This window comes from Arvicanthis niloticus, chromosome 9, assembly GCF_011762505.2.
Source record: "Arvicanthis niloticus isolate mArvNil1 chromosome 9, mArvNil1.pat.X, whole genome shotgun sequence".
Lineage (NCBI taxonomy): Eukaryota > Metazoa > Chordata > Mammalia > Rodentia > Muridae > Arvicanthis > Arvicanthis niloticus.
In genome coordinates, this window is record NC_047666.1 from 6,853,754 (window position 1) to 6,872,622 (window position 18,869).

Sequence of the window (18,869 nt, forward strand, 5' to 3'; positions counted from 1 at the left end):
AGGCATCCCTTCCCCCTGAGGGACTAGCCACATGAAGGTATAGTATAGAATAGAGTTTATTGGGGCATGGGGAGGGGAGTTAAGAAAAAGGCAGAGAGAGGGAGAGAATAAGAGAAGTAGAGGCTGGCCATGAGCACGTGGAGAGAGGGGGAAGGAGAAAGGGGACAGAGGGATCAAGAGATCAAGAAAGATCAAGAGAACAAGAGAGCAAGAGAGGAAAGAGGGGGCAAGCAGCCCCTTTTATAGTGGGCCAGGCCCACTTAGCTGTTGCCAGGTAACTATGGGGGTGGAGTTTAGACAGAATGCTAACACCTGCCATTATAAGTAATGTTTAATTAACATAACAATAAGCCGTTTTTAATGGATTCTTTAAAAAGTAAATTGGGATTTGCTAAAAAAACATTTTAGCAACCATTGCTATCATTTTTCTAAGTCAATAGAGCTTCTAACTATTTTTAAACACTTATCCTTAGAACCACAGATAAGTGTAGTTTATAGGCCTCATCAAAGAAACTACTTTTTGTAACAGATGGAGACGACCACAGGATCCACAACTGGTCAAAATGCTGAGACTAGGTGACCATGGGGTGCACAGTTCCAATTACTATATCTACACCACAATCCCAATACCTAAAGCTCAGAGACATGGTGGAAAAGGGAGGAGAAAGATTGTGAGAACCAGAAGGCCAAGATGTCTGCTGCAAGGTAGTGTCTTCTAGACAGGGTCTGGTCTGTCAGCGATATGGCTGCCTAAATAAGGCTTGCATACCCAGTACACCAGTTGATGTGCCAGTGAGGATTAAGGAAATTTCATAAGACCCCAGTCCTAAATGAAGAGCCCACAGGCAAGCAATGTTTTTTGATGAAGAGAGAATTATATATTTTCTGAGGTAAACTCCCTAATAAGCTACCCAGCTCAAATGGTCAGCTCCAAAGAAATACGTAAGTACAACATTGAATGGACTCAGTAGGATGGATACACACACACACACACACACACACCCCAGTAGAACTATAAATATATAATTGTACAAAAAGGGGTCATGAATTTGAGGAAGAGAGAGAGGGTAGAAAGGGGATATATGAGTGGAAATGATGTAGCTACAGTATCAAATCATCAGTAGAATAAAAAATTCAATTTGACAACATGCATCTTAAAATGTGCTTAATTCTTCTTTCCTCCCTCCCTTTCCCTCCACCCCACCGTGTGTGGCTCAATCTGTGTGTGGTCTGTATGCTTATGTGTGTTTAACTTTCTGTGTGGGTGATGTATGTGTGTGTGTTTGTTTAACAGTGTGTGTGTGTGTGTGGTGTATACATGTACGTGCTTGACTGTGTATGAGCACATGCTTGTGTATGTGAGGACACTTTCTATCATGGACACACATGTGGATGCCTGAGGCTTACGTTCTGTGTCTACTGTTGTTTTCACCTAATTTCTTTGAGACATGGATTTCTTATTGAACCTGGAATTCAGTGATGGGCTAGACAGGCTGGCTAGCCAGGGGCTAGGATCTGCTGTTCTCTGCCCTACCCAAGCCCTGGGATTACAGATACACACTGCTGCACATGGCTTTTTTTGTGGGCCCTCCTTGCTGCCCAGCAAGCACTTTACTCACCAAGCTATCTTCCCAGAACCAAATTTGCTTAACGTTTAATTTAATAATTCTTTTTTTAGATATAAGAAACAAACGTTTGAACGCAAATCTGCTTTTAAAAGCTTACTGATAATGATGAAATGAAGTAGCTGAAATTTTGTTTAAATAAGAAAATAAGGGCTGGAGAGACGGCTCAGCAGTTAAGAGCACTGTCTGCTCTTCAGGGGAGGCAGGGTTTGTTCACAGCATCAACATGTGGCATACATATTAACTCCAGTTTCAAGGGATCAGATGACCTCTTCTGGCCTACTTAGGTACTGCATACATGTGGTGCATAGACACATAGGAAGGTTAAACACCCACATACATTAAAAAAAAAAAAAAACTCAGAAAAAAAGAGAAGAAAATGATTAAATAAGTCATAGTATGTCTACAAACAAAAATAATGTGTGGCCATAAAAACTCAGCAAGGTAGACTATATAAGCAAACCAGAACACACTGCAGTAGCAATCAGAAAAATGTAAGTGTGTAGGAAATGAGACATGAGTAGTACATGTTTCTAAGCAATACAATAAATAAACTTAAGTTGTGTTTGCAAAGAAGAAATATATATTTGAATTTTAATATTTTTACTTCCTCTGGTACTTTCAGTTTCTCATTTAATGTATCACAGAAGGGATATATAACAAGAGAATCAACTGTGGCTCCTTCTAGCTAATGTGTGGAATGCATAAATATTTAAGTTTGACTGCTATTTTGCCATTTAAGTGAAATTTTACGGTATGAAGTAAGAATCTTTAAGCTTAGATTTTGTAGGTTCTTATTCTTTTCTACCCTAGATGGAGAGAACCTTTGTCATTAAACATTTGTGTTGGATATAATGACAAATACCTGTAATTACAGCACTTGGAGGGCTGAGACAGGAGGATTATTACAAGTTAAAGACAAGCCTATATTACAGAATGATACTCTGTCTAAACAAACAAACAAACAAACAAACAAACAAACAAACCAGGCAAGCATGCACATGTACACATGCACACACACAGACACACACACACACAGACACACACACACACACAGACAGACACACACACACATACACATGCACATACCCTTATCCTGTTGAGGGGCCAGATTATCTGCCCTTCCACTTTAACAGAACTGAACTACAACAACAAAGATGGGCCTGCTGAGAAGTCTCAGCATTTGAGCAACCTAGTGCAATGTCCCTTGAGCAATGTGCTGTTTATCAAATCATGATTCAGATTATACATCTGCAAAATGGTGCTGGTTTCACACCCAAATATGGTGAATGTAGAACACAATCAAGGTTAGAAAGATCAGTACTTTGTCAATTTAAGTAAATTATGCTTAATTAGACTAATTTGAGTATTTATTTTAAAAATATCAGGTTACATGGGTCTAGAAAGATAAGTCTACAGTTAAGAGCTCATCCAGAGGATCGGGGTTCAATTCCCAGCACTCACATTGTAGTTTACAACCATCTATAATTCAAGTTTGAGGTAATCCACCAGGCACAAACAGACAAACATGTAAAAAAAATACTCATACACATAAAACCAAAATAAAATAAAATTAAAAATAATTTAATTACCAATAAATCTATTTTATAGTATATGTAACGTCTCAAGAAGTTTTACCAATATCAAGTTAAGACCAAATAAATTAAAATTTAACTTCCAAAAAGAGAACTGATAACTTAAAATTATTCCCTTAATAATGTATCTCTAAGATTTGAACATCAGGGGGTGCCAAAAGAACTTGGCTTGCCTGGCTTCTTCCACTTGAAATCACAGATCAGTTATCAAGCTGTTAGTGTAAGGATGATGTCATTAATGATGTGAGCATATTAAGTCAGATGTGTTCTTTCTGGGAATCAAAAAAAAGCCTGGCATATAAACTATACATAAAAGGCACACCTCTGGTTCATGGATGCATTCTGGAATATAATGACATTATAATTGACTGACTTTATCAGTTGCTTACAATTGAAATCTATTTCACTAAGAAGGCATTATTGTGCGGCACGATTCAATGTATGTATGGGTAATTATTAATAATATTAATAGGAGAAGATCTTTAATAATATTGATAGGAGATATTTTAAATATCTATCAGCAAGGTCTTTTTGAGAAGCCATTAATCCCATGTTTAAGTGTTTTTAGGTCTTTCTGGTTGTTTTAGTATAGTGATAATAGTGATCATTCATATTATTTGACTTTTAAAAATTTTGGTGATATATATATATATATATATATATATATATATATATATTCAATGATACTTTCCAAAACAAAGACTGATAGAAAATCCGTGTAAGAATTGTCACCTCAATGGTGTGTGGAATCACACACCCACGCACCCTTTGTAGGGAGAACAGTGGGTGAATGTGTTGAAATCTAATCCTTACCAGGTGGTTTAAACCATTTCTCAAATTGTCAGCATTAAGAAGCTCATTTCAATGACTGCTGACTTCAATGTTATCACTCTCCACAGAATAGCTTCTCTCAGTGGTAGCAGGCAAGCTGAAAGACTAGGAATGCTAAGAAGAGAGAGATCAAAGGCAAGCTGCAGAGAACACAGTATTGGATCATACCCACCTGTCTGGGAAGTTTGATGGACAAAGGGCGAGCTCCAAGGCTGCCAGTTTCTTTTACCAGTTCCTTGACATCTCACTTGAAATACATACTTGCTGTTTGGCTCCAGGTAGAATTCTGACTGCTGCACATATGTGAAATTGGTGTCAAATTCTTTAACCTAAAATAGATGCACAATGGAAGTGAGGTGATGTGGGACACCTACTAGATTCTGGGCACTTCCTAGAGCCGAGCAAGCAAGAGCAGAGCACTCTGCACAACACATACACAGCCACCTGCAGGCTTTAAAATGAACTATACTGGTTTATATTCGACAAGGTTGGAAATCTCCAGAAATTCCAAACTATAATACAATTTATACTTGGAAATAGGTGTTCCACCCAGGAGGAGTGGGGAGGGGTTTAATTTTAATGAAGTATATTCTTTGTTTGTAATGGGTTTCTTTTTTATATTAGGGTCTGATGAAGTACAGGCTGGCCTCAAACAGTATGTAGCTGAGGATATTCTTGAACTCTGGTTCGTCTTGTCCCCACCTCTAGAACTATGAGTTTTGGAATGCACGGTTTCCTAGTTACTTGGTGCTGGAGGTTGAATTCAGGGCAAGAATTGAATATTTATAAGAGTAATTTCCCTGAATGATGAAAATATCTCATTTGTTTATAAAAAAAATAGAAAAAATACTCAGAAGCTAAATTGATAAACTGGTTCTTATTGGAGATTTATATAAACTGTATAACATGTCTGAACCTGTGTGTACAAGTGATTGAGAGTAAATAAAACATCCAAGAAAGGCAAACTCTGAAAACATTCCTGGTCTGTTTCCTGTTTCCTTCCTGTTGCATTTTCAGAGTTCAACTTTCTTGAATAGGAATGATGAAAACCAGTGCTTCAGCCAAAGTGACTGACTCAGCACAAATGGAATGCGACGTCTCTACCCAGCCAGAGATTCTATTCACTTGAACAAGAAGGAGTTTTATCTGCTTTAAAAGAGTGATAGAAAGATATTAGCTAAATGGGTCTTCCCTTCTTATTCTTCTCACCTCTTCAAGGTCACTCATTTCTTCCTCAAAATACAAGACCTCCTGCTGCTGCCTGAAATTAGAGACAGCTGCACACATAGACTCAGAGCCCTGCCCTAAACCTTCCCATATCTTTGCAGCATGTATGAGGGGGCACACAATGTACCTCATGGGTCTGAACTTTCCTCAGACAATCCATCTTCCTCACTTCAAACCTTGAGCTACTAATCTGAAACCTTTTAAGATGGTATCAAAACCCATGAGGGGGCTCAGGTGAAAGAGATGCCCATTGGGACCCTATTCGCCCCTCTACCCTTACTGCTGCTTCTCCATAACTTACACTGACCCTGTCTTCTTTTGGTAAAGTCATCTCTGGGACAACTGCAATCTGTGGATCAACCAAGTAAAAGTTAATATTAAGGCAGGTGCCTCCACTGAGCTTGGGTTAGAGCCTATTGCTCAGTTTTGGGGATGCCCAAACTCAGCTTGTTTTCCTGGGTGTGTCAATGGCCACACTTTTGAGAGGAGATCATCAAGCAGAGAGGGCAGGTTTCCCTCACTTGTCTCCACTTGCTTGACTCACTCACGAAGCCTCATAATGGACACAGCTCATTCTTGTCCATTCTTGCCCGTCTAGGATTCTTCCTTCAGGTGTCTTTTCTCAAAATGCTTTAGCTTGTGGGGAGGGATCATACCCAAATGACCAATTTTCTTTTATAACATCATCTCTTCGCAGAAAAATAAATTAAACAATGGCTTTTGATGGTGTAAAGATAGTTCCCTTGATGTAAATATTTGTATAGACCTAGATTTTATACAGCATAGTGGCGAATGGTTCAAAAATTGCTGTAGCAAGTGTCTCTTCTACCTCTAAAATACCTTTTTCCTCTCTGCTTTTCTTTACTATATTCTCCACACAAAAGTTCCCTGTCCAGAAAGCCTCTTCTTCTGGCAGGTTGGAGACTGCAACTTTTCTGTAACTGCTAGCTTCATGCCTAGCCTAACTTTCTGCTTTGCTCTGATGACAAAACCTTCGGCTTTACCAGTGCCACACTTGGGTTTTATCTGTCTCCTCTGACACATGCTAGCTCAAGCTTGCTACTTTCTGGCCCTCCAGGATCTCTGAAAAAGCCTCCTGATTTCTCTTAGACCTGGCCATGTGCTCATGCTCCCCATGTAGTTCTCTAGATCCCTCCATGCAGGTAAGACATGACTAAGATACCCCCATCTTGTCCTGACTCCATTTTGTGTTTTCTTAGACAATTCTTGGCTTTCTACCATACAATAGTCACATTTACCTTGGCAACACATTTGAAATTTCCATGGCCTTAATCGTTGGTCCAGATGTATTAACCAAAATAATTAATGTTTATACAAACTTACCATAAACTAAAATAACCGAGGAAGGTATTCGTAAAAAGGTAATTGTTATTCTGTCTAAATTAATTACTATATTCTGTCAGAAATGAATGTTTCAAGGTTACTCTGTCTCTCAACTAACTTTGATATAAATGATGATCTTTGTGACTTTTGCCTTTAAAAAATGCTGTACCCCTGAGCTTCGGCATCAAAACACTTTGAAGCATGAGACTGCTCTTAGCCACCAGCTAATAAAGGACTCATGTACTTTTAGTTGGATTAATCAGTGTGGTTGTCTGTACCTTTCTTGTGTGGATTATTATAGGTGCACCACCCCATCTCCAGGGCTGCACATCACAGAAGCCACCACTACTTTTCTAGTAAAACATGCACCAGCTACCACCTGTAGTTTTTCTTGCAGGCCAGACCAAAGCAGGTTCACATTCTCAATCTTTCTGAAATGGGAAGTTCACTTCTCCCTCTATGTTAACTTCTGACCAAAGTGAGACTATGTTTCACCTGGAGAAACTATATTATGACCCACAGAGTGCTATCTTGTTCCATAGAGCCCACCAAATTACATTTAAGAAAAAGATGGTTTATGCTTAATTGACAAAATATACAAAGTGAAAAGAATTAAGTAAGAGACCAGTGGGAAGAAGGGAACCCCTGGGGATGGAAGTCCTCTTTCCTGACATGCTTGTTTGAAAACTTCATATAGAATATTTAGAAACGGTCACTCAATCTTTTGCCTTCTCAGTGGTTAAACATACTGTGCTACATGTTACTTCAGTGTGTTGTCATCTGTTGGTCTGATTTCATGTGTTTCTAAGAGTTTTATTTAATCTGTCTTATATGACTTATAATGTTTATCTTTCAAGTGATGTAAATAATAAGATCCATAGCCACTACATTTTAAATATTATATGGCTGATTTTTAAGATGTGAACATGTGAATGAATGTATATGTATAAATATGTATATGCACATAAACATTTTAAAATAGAGTTTTTAGTTTAAAGATAGAGACATCTTGTAGTTTACAGATAGCCTTAATTTTATTTACATCAAAAATATAATTTTTCTTTTATGATATATTTTGGATAATGTCTTAGAGTTTTACTGCTGTGAACAGACACCATGACCAATGCAACTCTTATAAGGATAACAGGCTAGTTTACAGGTTCAGAGGTTCAGTCCATTATCATTAAGGTGGGAGCATGGCATCATCCAGGCAGGCATGGTTCAGGAGGAGCTGAGAGTTCAACATCTCTATCTGAAGGCCATTAGGAAAAGACTGGCTCCCATGTGGTTAGGGGTAGGGTTCCATTGCCTGTGCCCTCAGTGACACACTTCCTCCAACAAGGCCACACCTATTTCAACAAGGCCAGTCCTTCATAAGGCCACTCCTCCAAGAGTCACTCCTTGGGCCAAGCATATTCAAACCACCAGACAATAATTAATTCCTATGATGTAATATGATTTTCTGAGTTTTTATTTGAAATGCAATTTATTGACAAAAAAGTATTCTCTAGATTTTCAAAAATAAAACAAAACAAAAAAAGTCATGAAAAATATCTATGATAATAAAGTATACTTTGGGTAAAGAAAATTTTAGCAAAAAAGAAGTGCTTTGTATGAAAAAGGGCTTTTTATGGTTAAGTAAAGAATTGTTCCAAAATGAAAATAGATTAAAATAAATTAAAAGATTAAAGTATGTTATGTTAAATGTCAAAAAAAGATGACACAGTTATATCTCAGTTGGTTTCAATAATTAAAGGCTATTAAAATTTGGACTCTTTAATGTCTTTTATCTTTTTTTAAAACTAGGTAAACCATCTAAAATGTAATAATTAGACTTCTTCAAATGTTGTCTGTTTTTCTACTGGGCAAAGTTTCAATTTGCTAGAGAGCCACTGAATACTTAAATTTAATTATAATTTGTCCCATTATAAAAAAAGAATTGTGCCTATTATTTTCAGTAAACAACTTCCACCAATAAAATGTTAAAACTAGTGTTTGGCTTTCTTTTAAGAGCTGCCTTTTAGAAAAAAAATCTATTGTTACTTTAAAAATAAGAACTCAGTTTCTTACAAAAAGTTTAGTAAAAACAACAGGTACCATCTTTAGTTGAGGGAGACATATATTGTGACAAGGGTCTTTTGAAAATGATAACTAAAATTCTAAAATTGATTACAAAATCTTTGCACAACAAGCTTCTGGAAAATGAAGATTTATATTAATTTGGAAAAAAACTCTCTAGTTTGGAGGGAAAGGACTACATTTTACATTTCTTAAATCTTGTTATATTTGTAAATATTTAAAATTTTGTTTGATATATTGCTAAATGATAAAATGATGCTAATTTCTGTCTTGGTCAGGATATGAGTAGCAACATTGTATCCTTATATTACTGTCTTGGTCAGGATATGAGTAGCAACATTGTATCCTTATATTACTGTCTTGGGCAGGATACAGGTAGCAACATTGTATCCTTATATTACTGTCTTGGGCAGGATACAGGTAGCAACATTGTATCCTTATATTACTGTCTTGGTCAGAATAAGGGTAGCAACATTGTATCTTTATAGTACTTGTGTTTTGATTATGATTGTTTTCTCACCCAGGCCTATTACCTTACTTATTAAAACAAGTTTAGGTTAAAAAATAATCACGTTTTTCACTATATTTATCTGAATTTTAAAAAATCTCTTTTACTAAAAGTATTGGTTATATTGAGAAGAACAATTTTGTTATAGGAAAATTTAAAATAATACTGCATTGTGATCTGATTTCTTCTATAAGTTGAGTTTCCATTTACTTTCCTATTCACTGCCTTTACTTCTTTAGACTGTGATGGTTTGTTTGTATATGCTTAGCCCAGGAAGTGGCACTATTTGGAGGTGTGGCCTTGCCAGAGTAGGTGTGTCACTGTGGGAATGGGCTTTAATACCCTACTTTTAGCTGCCTGGAAGCCAGTATTCTGCTGGCAACCTTCAGATGAAGACGTGAAATTCCTCAGCTTCTCCTTCATAATGCCTGCTTGGATGTCACCATGTTCCTGCCTTGATGGTAATGCACTGAACCTCTGAATCTATAAGCCAGCCACAATTAAATGTTGTCCTTATAAGAGTTGCCTTGGTCATGGTGACTGTTCACAGCAGTAAAGCCCTAACTAAGATAATAACATACTATGCTCTTGGTTAATTTTATTTTATTTTCAAAATTATTTTGTGTGTCTGAGTTTTGCTGGTTGTGAGATGCCAAGTGGATACTGCATAGTAGACCCAGGGCAAGTACTAGAAAAGCAGCCAGTACTTAACCACTGAGTCATCTTTCTAACCCATTGATTGTTTTGATTTTAGAAATAAAACCCCATATATATATATATATATATATATATATATATATATATATGTAGATATTGCAGATATTCACTTAGTCTCAGGTAATCAGCCATAAAATAAATTCCTCTATAGTCTCATGACTTGTGATATCATAAGAATGACCAATACAGGGAACTATTTTTTATGCCAGAGGTCCAAAAAAATAACACATGATCAGGTTCTTCACAGCTTACTGTTGTTACCAACTTTTATACTAGTTACATTTCTATGCTGTGATAAAACACTACAACCAAGGCAACTTATGGAAGAGTTTATTTGGGCTTGCAGCTCCAGAGGGATAGGATTCTATGATGGCAGAGTGGAGACACGGCCGCTGGAGCAAGACGCTGAGGACTTACATCTTGAACCACAAGGAGGAAACAAGAAATGTGAAATGAGAATTATATGTAGATTTGAAACCTCAAGGCCCACTCCCAGTGACAGACTTCCTCTAGCAAGGCCACACTTCCTAAACTTACCCAACATTACCACCAAGAGGATTTGCTGTTTAGATACAGGGACTATGGCAAACAGTTCTCATTCAAACTATCACACACTCTGAATGTGTCTTGTCTTTTTTTTTTTTTTTCCTGGTGGCCATGGCTTGCCAAAATTATTACCAATATTTTTAGGTCATAGCCTAAATAAGTCTGGCAGTCCTAATAAGCTAGTACTAATTAGCCTAATAATCATCCCTAATAAGTTCTGTCACTCATCTACAATGGGTCAATTAAAAAGACAAAGTAATGATGGATAGCAAGACAAGGGGATTTATTCAGTGTGACCACACTGGAAGGAGAACAAGGCAGTCCAGTATATCTTAGGGGCTCTGACATGAAATTTAGGATCAAATAAAGGGCAAAAGGTGTGTATAACTAAGTAGTCCTAGTTAAGGTGTGCTCATCCATTACCACTGTCATGGCTTCAGTCTGCCCCTCAAAATTGTCTGACACGTTGTTAACTTGGTGTGAAATCTCTCTCAGTAAGACAAAGTACCCTTCCTGGCTGGAACTAGGATCCCTGTCTTTTCCTTCTCCCAGTAAGAGATCCCTGAGTGGTGTGTGTGTGTGTGTGTGTGGGGGGGGTGGATTCTACCATCTTGGAGACCATTGTTTCAATATTCTGATAGCCAAAGGGAGGGACAATTCCCTGTCAGGATAAGACCTTTACGCTTTGTAAACAAAAGACAATGAAATGAATATATGTGAACTTGTATATTTATTGTTATTCAATACATTCTGATGTGGAAAGCCACAAATGTGTTTATGTTATTGACATAGCTCATGTAGACACAATCAACATTGGAGATCTAGTATTATTTTGTAGTTTGTATTAAGCTGTGGGTGGTTCATTTTCCTATTGCTATTTCTGACTTTCTTGAATTTTCACTATAGGTCTCAACCCAGTCTTGGAATCCAAGAAGAGATTGAAGCTAAACCTATATTAAAGATCATGCAAATTCTTACATCATGGCTGATCAGACTATCCTGATTGTAGAGAAATGGAAAGTTGTAGTTTATACCCCATATTTTCTTGATTTGTCTTATCCCTTTTAACAGCCATTCGTCTTAAGTTTTGCATTTGGCCTAACATTCTCTTAGGTAAATGTCACAGAATGTATCATCATTAAGTGGTAACATCCACTAACTTCACAATTAACACACTATATTCCTGTATTATTCTCAGGATTCATAAGGCACAGTGAGAAAGGGATTGCTGTAGGTTGTACAGTTTGAAAGCAGAACTAAGCTTTGCCCCACAGCCTGTGATCTAAGCTATAAGGCTTTCCTTAGGTAGCTGCTTGCCACTGCCCTCCTGTTCTAGCTCTATCTGGTGAAGGTAGAACTGAGGTGAAAGGTGAAGGCAGAACTGAGGTGAAAGGTGAAGGCCCTTTCAACTCTCCATGTTTTTCCACTTATGCCCACAAGGAGGCATGACCTACATGAAAATATAAAATACCTCCATCCTGGCAATTTTTGACTTGACTGGGGAATCATAGAAAGAAATGGAGATTCGACTCACCTTTTTTTGTGTTAGTGGCTTTATTTTAGAAGTAGGTAGAAGAAATAGAATGTGGGCTTTGGATTGAAACCTATTGTTTTCATTTTCTGAACATTCACTGGATACCTGGAGCAATAGAGAGTTTGTGAGAGGCACTTAGGAGGGCTTTGCTCATCCAGGCTGTATTTCATTTATATAATGAATGGACTTAATGCTACCAGCCACAAAGGATTGTTGTGAGGATTACAGGAGTTTTATGTGTATGATGGGGACAGGAGGGACAGATAGAGACACTTTTACATTGGTTGTATAGCAGTTTCCTCAGAAAAATTCCCTCCATGTGGGAGGAAGTTCTCATGAAGTTTAGGAGGTAAACAAAAACTCACTTTGATGACCAAGAGAACAGAAACTTGGATGATTCTCCAGGGCTCCTCCCCAGCATAAAAGCGAGTAAACAGCTGACTGGGAGGGGCCTCTGGCAGCTGTGTGCCGCAATACCCGAAAGCTGTGCAGAGAGCTCCAGGGTGTATGCTTTCAATGAGTCATCACCAGTGTTGGTTCTTTTGGGTGATGCAGCTGCTTTTGAGTCATCCCTACTCCTGTGGGTGACTCCTCACTCATATTCCTGTTAGGAACCCCAATAAAAATTCAGTGTTTCACTGACTTGGACATTGGTGTAATCTTTTTTTTGGTTTGCATGAGTTCTCTTTCTGGGGTAAGTAGACTTTCTCCTCCTCTCCTCTCCTCCTTCTCTTCCTCCTCTTCCTCCTCCTCCTCCTCCTCCTCCTCCTCCTCCTCCTCCTCCTCCTCCTCCTCCTTCTTCTTTTTTTTAGTTTTTTGAGATAGGGTTTCTCTGTGTATCTGTGGCTGTCCTGGAACTCACTCTGTAGACCAGGCTGGCCTCGAACTCAGAAATCCGTCTGCCTCTGCCTCCCAAGTTCTGGGATTGAAGGCATGCACCACCACTGCCCGGCGGAATTTACAGGGCATCTTAATGTGTTGCACCATAATGATACATTTTAAAAGACTTCATCTTTGATTTTATTTAAAATAATAATAAATTTATAAATGTCATATTTTATATTGTTTTGGATGCCTCATAAACACTAATAAAAAGTAAATGCATTTTCTAACAGAAAGCATTTCAAGGTACCTGTTATAAAAACTTAAATCTTTGACAAGTTATTTATTTAAATTTGGTTACGACAACAAAAATTAGTAATGTACTTTATCTATGTCTATAACTGTTAGATATATAATGTACCATGTGTTTTCTGTGTTTTAGAAATAACCTCTAAAGTTTTCATTTAAAATTACTACGTTAAAAAATTGTTTTCTAAATTTTCTAATAATGATGTTAAGACTGAAGTATGTTGTAAAGGTTGCTTAAAAAAGAAATATGTTGCTCCTGGGCTCGATATTCAGGCCTACAACACTGGCTGCTTTCCCAGAGGCCACACTGGCACCTGGAACCCCAGACATAACCATTATCAGACAGACACCACCTAGCAACTGATGGAAACAGATGCAGAGACCCACAGCCACACAGTAGGCAGAGCTTGGGGAATCCTCTAGAAGAGGGAAAGAGAAAGGATTGTAGGAGCCAGAGGAGTGAAGTATACTACAAGAAAATCTTCAGAATCAACTAACCTAGGCCCATAGGGTCTCACAGAGACTGAACCACCAATCAGGGAGCATGCATGGGACTGACCCATGTCCTTTGAATGTATGTAACATTTGTGTAGCTTGGTCTTCATATGAGACTCCTAACAGTTGCTGTCTCTGACTCTGTTGCCTGCTTTTGGGACCCTTTCCTCCTACTGGGCTGCCTCCTCTAGCCCCAAGAGGGAAGATGAACCTAGTCTTACTGCAACTTGATATGCCAAGGCTGGTTGATACCCATGGGAGGCTTCCCCTTTTCTGAAGAGAAACAGAGGAGGAGTGGCTGAGAGTTGGGGGGAGGGGTGAGAAGGGAAGAACTGGGAGGAAAGGAAAGAGGGGAAACTTCACTTGGGATGTAAAGTAAATTAATAATTAACTAACTAATTAATTCATTAAAACATTGTATCTAAGTTAAAATAATATAAGGGTTACAAATTATTTAAGGTTAATTCTATAAACTGAGATAAATTAAATACTTGATGTTTTGTAGCAATATTTTCTTAAGTATTGGTTTGTTTTTAATATCCTCTTACTAAATAAACATTTAAAACTTATGAATAAATTTTAATTTTTTAATATTTTCTCATTGGACAAAGCCTTTGCTTTTCAGATAATAAGTCATTGCTTTAACCATAAAAATTTCTCTTTAGAGTCTGATGCCTACTTAGACTATTTATACCATGTTAATGAACAAATATTTAAATCTAATTTTAAGATTTGATCTAGTAGAGAAACATAACACACAGCATTGTAAAATACTAAACTATAATAACTTAAATTCAAAATTAGTTACAGAGTCTGTCTCAGAGGATAAAAGACCAGATGATTTCACCAACTTAAAACACAAAAAAGACATCACACCAAAGACTCCATTCTGCTTTTAAAAATCAGGACTGTATCCACTGTATCCATGTGATTGTAGCTTACCTCTAGGAGGATGTGAACATTCTCAGTCTGACAATACTTTCATGTAGACTTTGAAAATGCTGGGTACCAATCTCCAATGCCACTGACAATCAAGTCCTCCAAGTTACTAACATTTTTCTCACCTTTTATGTTTACTAAATTTTTTGTAATTAGATTTTAAAATCCTATTTATGACATTTAATATTCTATCTGATTTCTAAATGATAAAATAATACTAATCTTGCTTTTAATGAAGTTTAATAACAATATTATCTTCTTTTATTTGATCATGCCTTTTTGTATGACTGACTTTTTACTCTAAACTCTTATGCTGTTCAAAACTAATATTTAAAAAATTCAAGTTTTTTTATTGCTTACAATTTGAATAAAATAGCAACAAAACCCCCTAGTTTTCAATTTAAAATTTAACTCCATTAAACTTTCACTAGAGATACACAAATATTTGGGTAACTCTTTTTATCCAAGTTATACAAAACAACCAGTGTCTAATAACAACACTGAAACATAAACACTGATTTTTTTGGTTTAATTAGTATCTAAAATGCCCTATTGGACAATTAGCCAAAATGTAAAGTTTAATTAAGCAATATTCATTACTTGCAAATAAAAAAGAGACAATGCCATATGTAAAGTCTTATTTCTAACCATTTAAATATAAGTAAGATAGTTCATTGACACACAGAGGGAATTATATACCCAATCTTGTCAAAAAATACATTTTGTTTATTTTTAAAATGTTTGTTTCATCTGTAATCTTTTTTCATCACTATATTCCTGATAACTTAACTTTAGGTATAGCATTCTATGTCACATGTACTTCCTAGGTCAGATACTGAGAGGGTAAAACAATAAGGCAGATCTGGATCATGATTGTGATCAGATCATTTTTGATATATTTTAGGAGTTTGCTTGTTTGTTTTGTTTGTTTGTTTGAGACAGGGTTTCTCTGTATAGTCCTGGCTGTCCTGGAACTCACTCTGTAGACCAGGCTAGCCTCAAACTCAGAAATCCGCCTGTCTCTGCCTCCCAAGTGCTGGGATTAAAGGCGTGTGCCACCACTGCCCGGCTAGGAGTTTCTTTCTTAATGGCCTTGGAGAGCTAATTCCTCTGTCTCAAAGATGCTGTCTTGCTTACTACTCTGCCCCATTTATATCATATCCTAGAAATAACCCTTCCTAACTATGAGGGACCTAATTATAATATATGATATAGGATATAGGATATAGGATATAGGATATAGGATATAGGATATAGGATATAGAATATAGAATATAGAATATAGAATATAGAATATACTACCAACTGCCCAAATTATGATGCTTGGTTAACAGGAGAAACTGAAAAAAAGCTATGCAGTGATTAATTGATTGATTGATTGATTGATTAATTCACTGATTGATTGATTGATTGGAACTGTAGTTGGGTGGAGAGATTGGAATGTTGCAGGTCTAGAAGCTAATTATCTTGGGCTAGTTCTAGTTGGAACGGCCATCCCTTGCCCATATCTGTGTCAGAACTAACATGTGTGACTAACAGATAAAAGAACAAACCAAACCAACAACAACAACAAAACTTCTTGGAATCTGTTAATTAGCAGACCACTAGCTTCCACCAACCCAAGAGCTAAGAAAGCATGTCAGGCACATAGAAAAGCTCCCCCACCAATATGTTTTAAACTTGCTTTGATTTATGACTTTTTTTTCCTCTAAAATTTCATGAAACTCTCTCCATATTGGAATATGGAATTTGGGGTAACCTAAATCTGTGTTCTTGGGCCATTGTTAGTTAAAATGGTTTCAGAATAAATGAGCCCTTATTTCCTTTAAGATGAGAGCTGTGGTTTTGTGTGGAGACAAGATAGGTCTTTTGGGCCTTTGGTCCTCTGAGATCCCAAATGGGTGTCTTTCTGAATACTGTGCATTTTTAACATCTGATAGAGATTGTTTTGAAATGAGAGATGAAGGCCAAGAAGATGGCACATCAGGTACAGGTGTATGTGTATCAGTGGGTCTGATGACTTCTGGCCTACATATTGGAAGGAGAGAACAGATGCTTGTCTTCTTTCCTGCATGTGTACTCTCTAGGGCAGGCAGTCTGCTCTCCAATAATAAATGTTCAGAGTTTTTTTTGTTTGTTTGTTTGTTTTGGAAATGTGGGCATGGTAGTATAAATGTGTATTGCCCATGTTTGAAAACTGGAGACAGAAGAGTCAAAAGTGTCAGGCCAGTCTAGGCTGCACAGTAAACTTAAAAATTTTAAAGCCACTATCTAGCCTCCAGTCGCACAGGCACTAGGGGGAGCCAGAGAATGAGTATTTCAACCAGAGGACAGAAAACCTCTGACAACCTGTTCTACGTCATTGATACTGTGTTTCTAATTTACAGACATAAGGTGTAAGTCTTCAGTTATCTGTCTTTATGGAAGTTTATAATATTTTAAGATAATGAAATGATATTTTTTCAAATGTAGCCAAATTGGAACCATTTCCTAGGTCAGTCTAATTCCAATTAATGGGCTTATTACATTGCCCTGTGATGATTTTATTAATGAGCCTCAAACAGAGACTAGAAGCTGCTTTTGCTAAAAAGCGCTGACCCCTGACTTGGGCCTACAGTGTAACTAGAAGCAGGAGAAAGCCCACACCTCACTTTCATTTCAGGCCCATTTGTCTCCTGTAGTTTGGATGAAAGCACAGAGACAAGTCATTGTCCTTGATTTTTCTTGGGTAACACTGGACTCTAGAAACAGCAAAACTACCCAGAACTAGTCTGTCACCCATATAAGTGCATGCCTCAGTGAAGGGCAGGGCACAGCTGGGCGATGGAGTAATCTCCTGAGGAGGACACCTTGAGTAATAAGTACATTGTGAGACCACCTTGGAGGAAAAGAGCTCAGATGGTAATTAATGAGTTCACACCTGGACAAGGACTGGGTAAGCATGCATGCCACTTGCCTCTAAACCTAACCCTCATGTCAGTACCCTGACAATAGATGTGGGGGTCATTGAATGCTTAACTTGTTTGTTTTGGTTTGGTTATAGTTTTCCCTTCTGTTGCCATACTCACCGGGACTCTCCTCTGCTTTTCACATGCCCATATGCTCATTAGAGACACGTGACCAAGCTTAGCTTGTTGGGGCTCCCAAGTCCAGGCTTGTTGTGCCCTAAAAGCTTTGATTGGAAACCAAACCAATTGCAAACTGTGCCTCTTCTAAGATACTTGGTAGTTTAATCTTGGTATTTAAGTACAGTTAGTTTGTTCAGAAATTCACTTTTAGCTTCATGTTATCTCAGATTAAAGCTTTTACTTTTAGAGTTTGTACACTATTTAAAGATTATGTTTTTATGTCTATGTTTATGTCTATGTTTGTCTGTGTGTATATGCATATGTGTTCAGGTGATTGTGGAGGCCCGAAGAGGATTATAAGCTACCCAATATGCATGCTGGGAACCAAATCACAGTCATCTTCAAGAGTAACATTGTCTTTAATAACTGAGCACTGTTTCAGCTCCTGAATTATACATTTTTATTTTAAAAACCTGATATCTTTCTTTAAGTGCAACTATCCTGTCAAATTTCAGCATAGAATGCTTGAGTTTATATTCGTGAGTATGGATGTAAATTTCATCCTAAGAGACAATCATAAGAAACTAAAAAATGATCCCACTTAGTTGCAAATTCAGCCTATTTAGCAGTTTACAAAAGACAAAAGATAATTTCAGAAAACAATCCCATTCAGAAGCATATAGTAATCACTGAAACTAGAGTAGTTAAAGTAGCATATAAGTTAAATGTGTGAGAAGTAGATCCTGCTAAGTCTAGCTGGAGTACGGCTTATTGGCTTTTCTGTAAATCATTTCCTCACAGGATAAGGAATAATGAAAACTTAGCTTACATTCCACGTTTCGTTTGTTGTTGCTTTGTATCTCATCTCACAGAATACTTTCCCAATCATTGTTTTACTCTGCCAGTAAATTATGGTCTTGGGCACAGTAGCATTTGTAGTCTCAGCCCTGGAAATGATGGATGCAGAAGGTATCACTAGAAAAAGAAACAAAATACTAGTGGTTAAAAAACTTCTTCAAGAGGTCCTTGGTCCCATGAAGGCTGGATGCCCCAGTGTGGCAGGGAGGTAGGTGGGGGCACATCATCATAGAAGCAGGAGGAGGGGGATGGGATAGGGGGTTCCTGGGGGGGGGAGGGGAATAGGGAAAGGGGATAACATCTGAAACGTAAATAAAATATCCAATAATGAAGAAGAAGAAGAAGAAGAGGAAGAGGAAGAAGAAGAAGAAG

At 37.4% G+C, this 18,869-nt stretch overlaps 1 protein-coding gene across 2 annotated transcripts in view; it reads right to left on the reverse strand.

The window, feature by feature from the left end:
• Positions 1–18,869, reverse strand: part of Il23r (interleukin 23 receptor) — a 59,948-nt gene that overhangs the window by 18,661 nt on the left and 22,418 nt on the right. For both annotated transcript variants that reach the window (XM_034511174.2, XM_076939891.1), the window contains exons 6-7: positions 18,469–18,614; positions 4,224–4,380 (exon numbers count right to left, since the gene is read on the reverse strand). In XM_034511174.2, the coding sequence (XP_034367065.1) occupies positions 4,224–4,380; positions 18,469–18,614 (303 nt within the window). The remainder of the gene's footprint in view (positions 1–4,223; positions 4,381–18,468; positions 18,615–18,869) is intronic.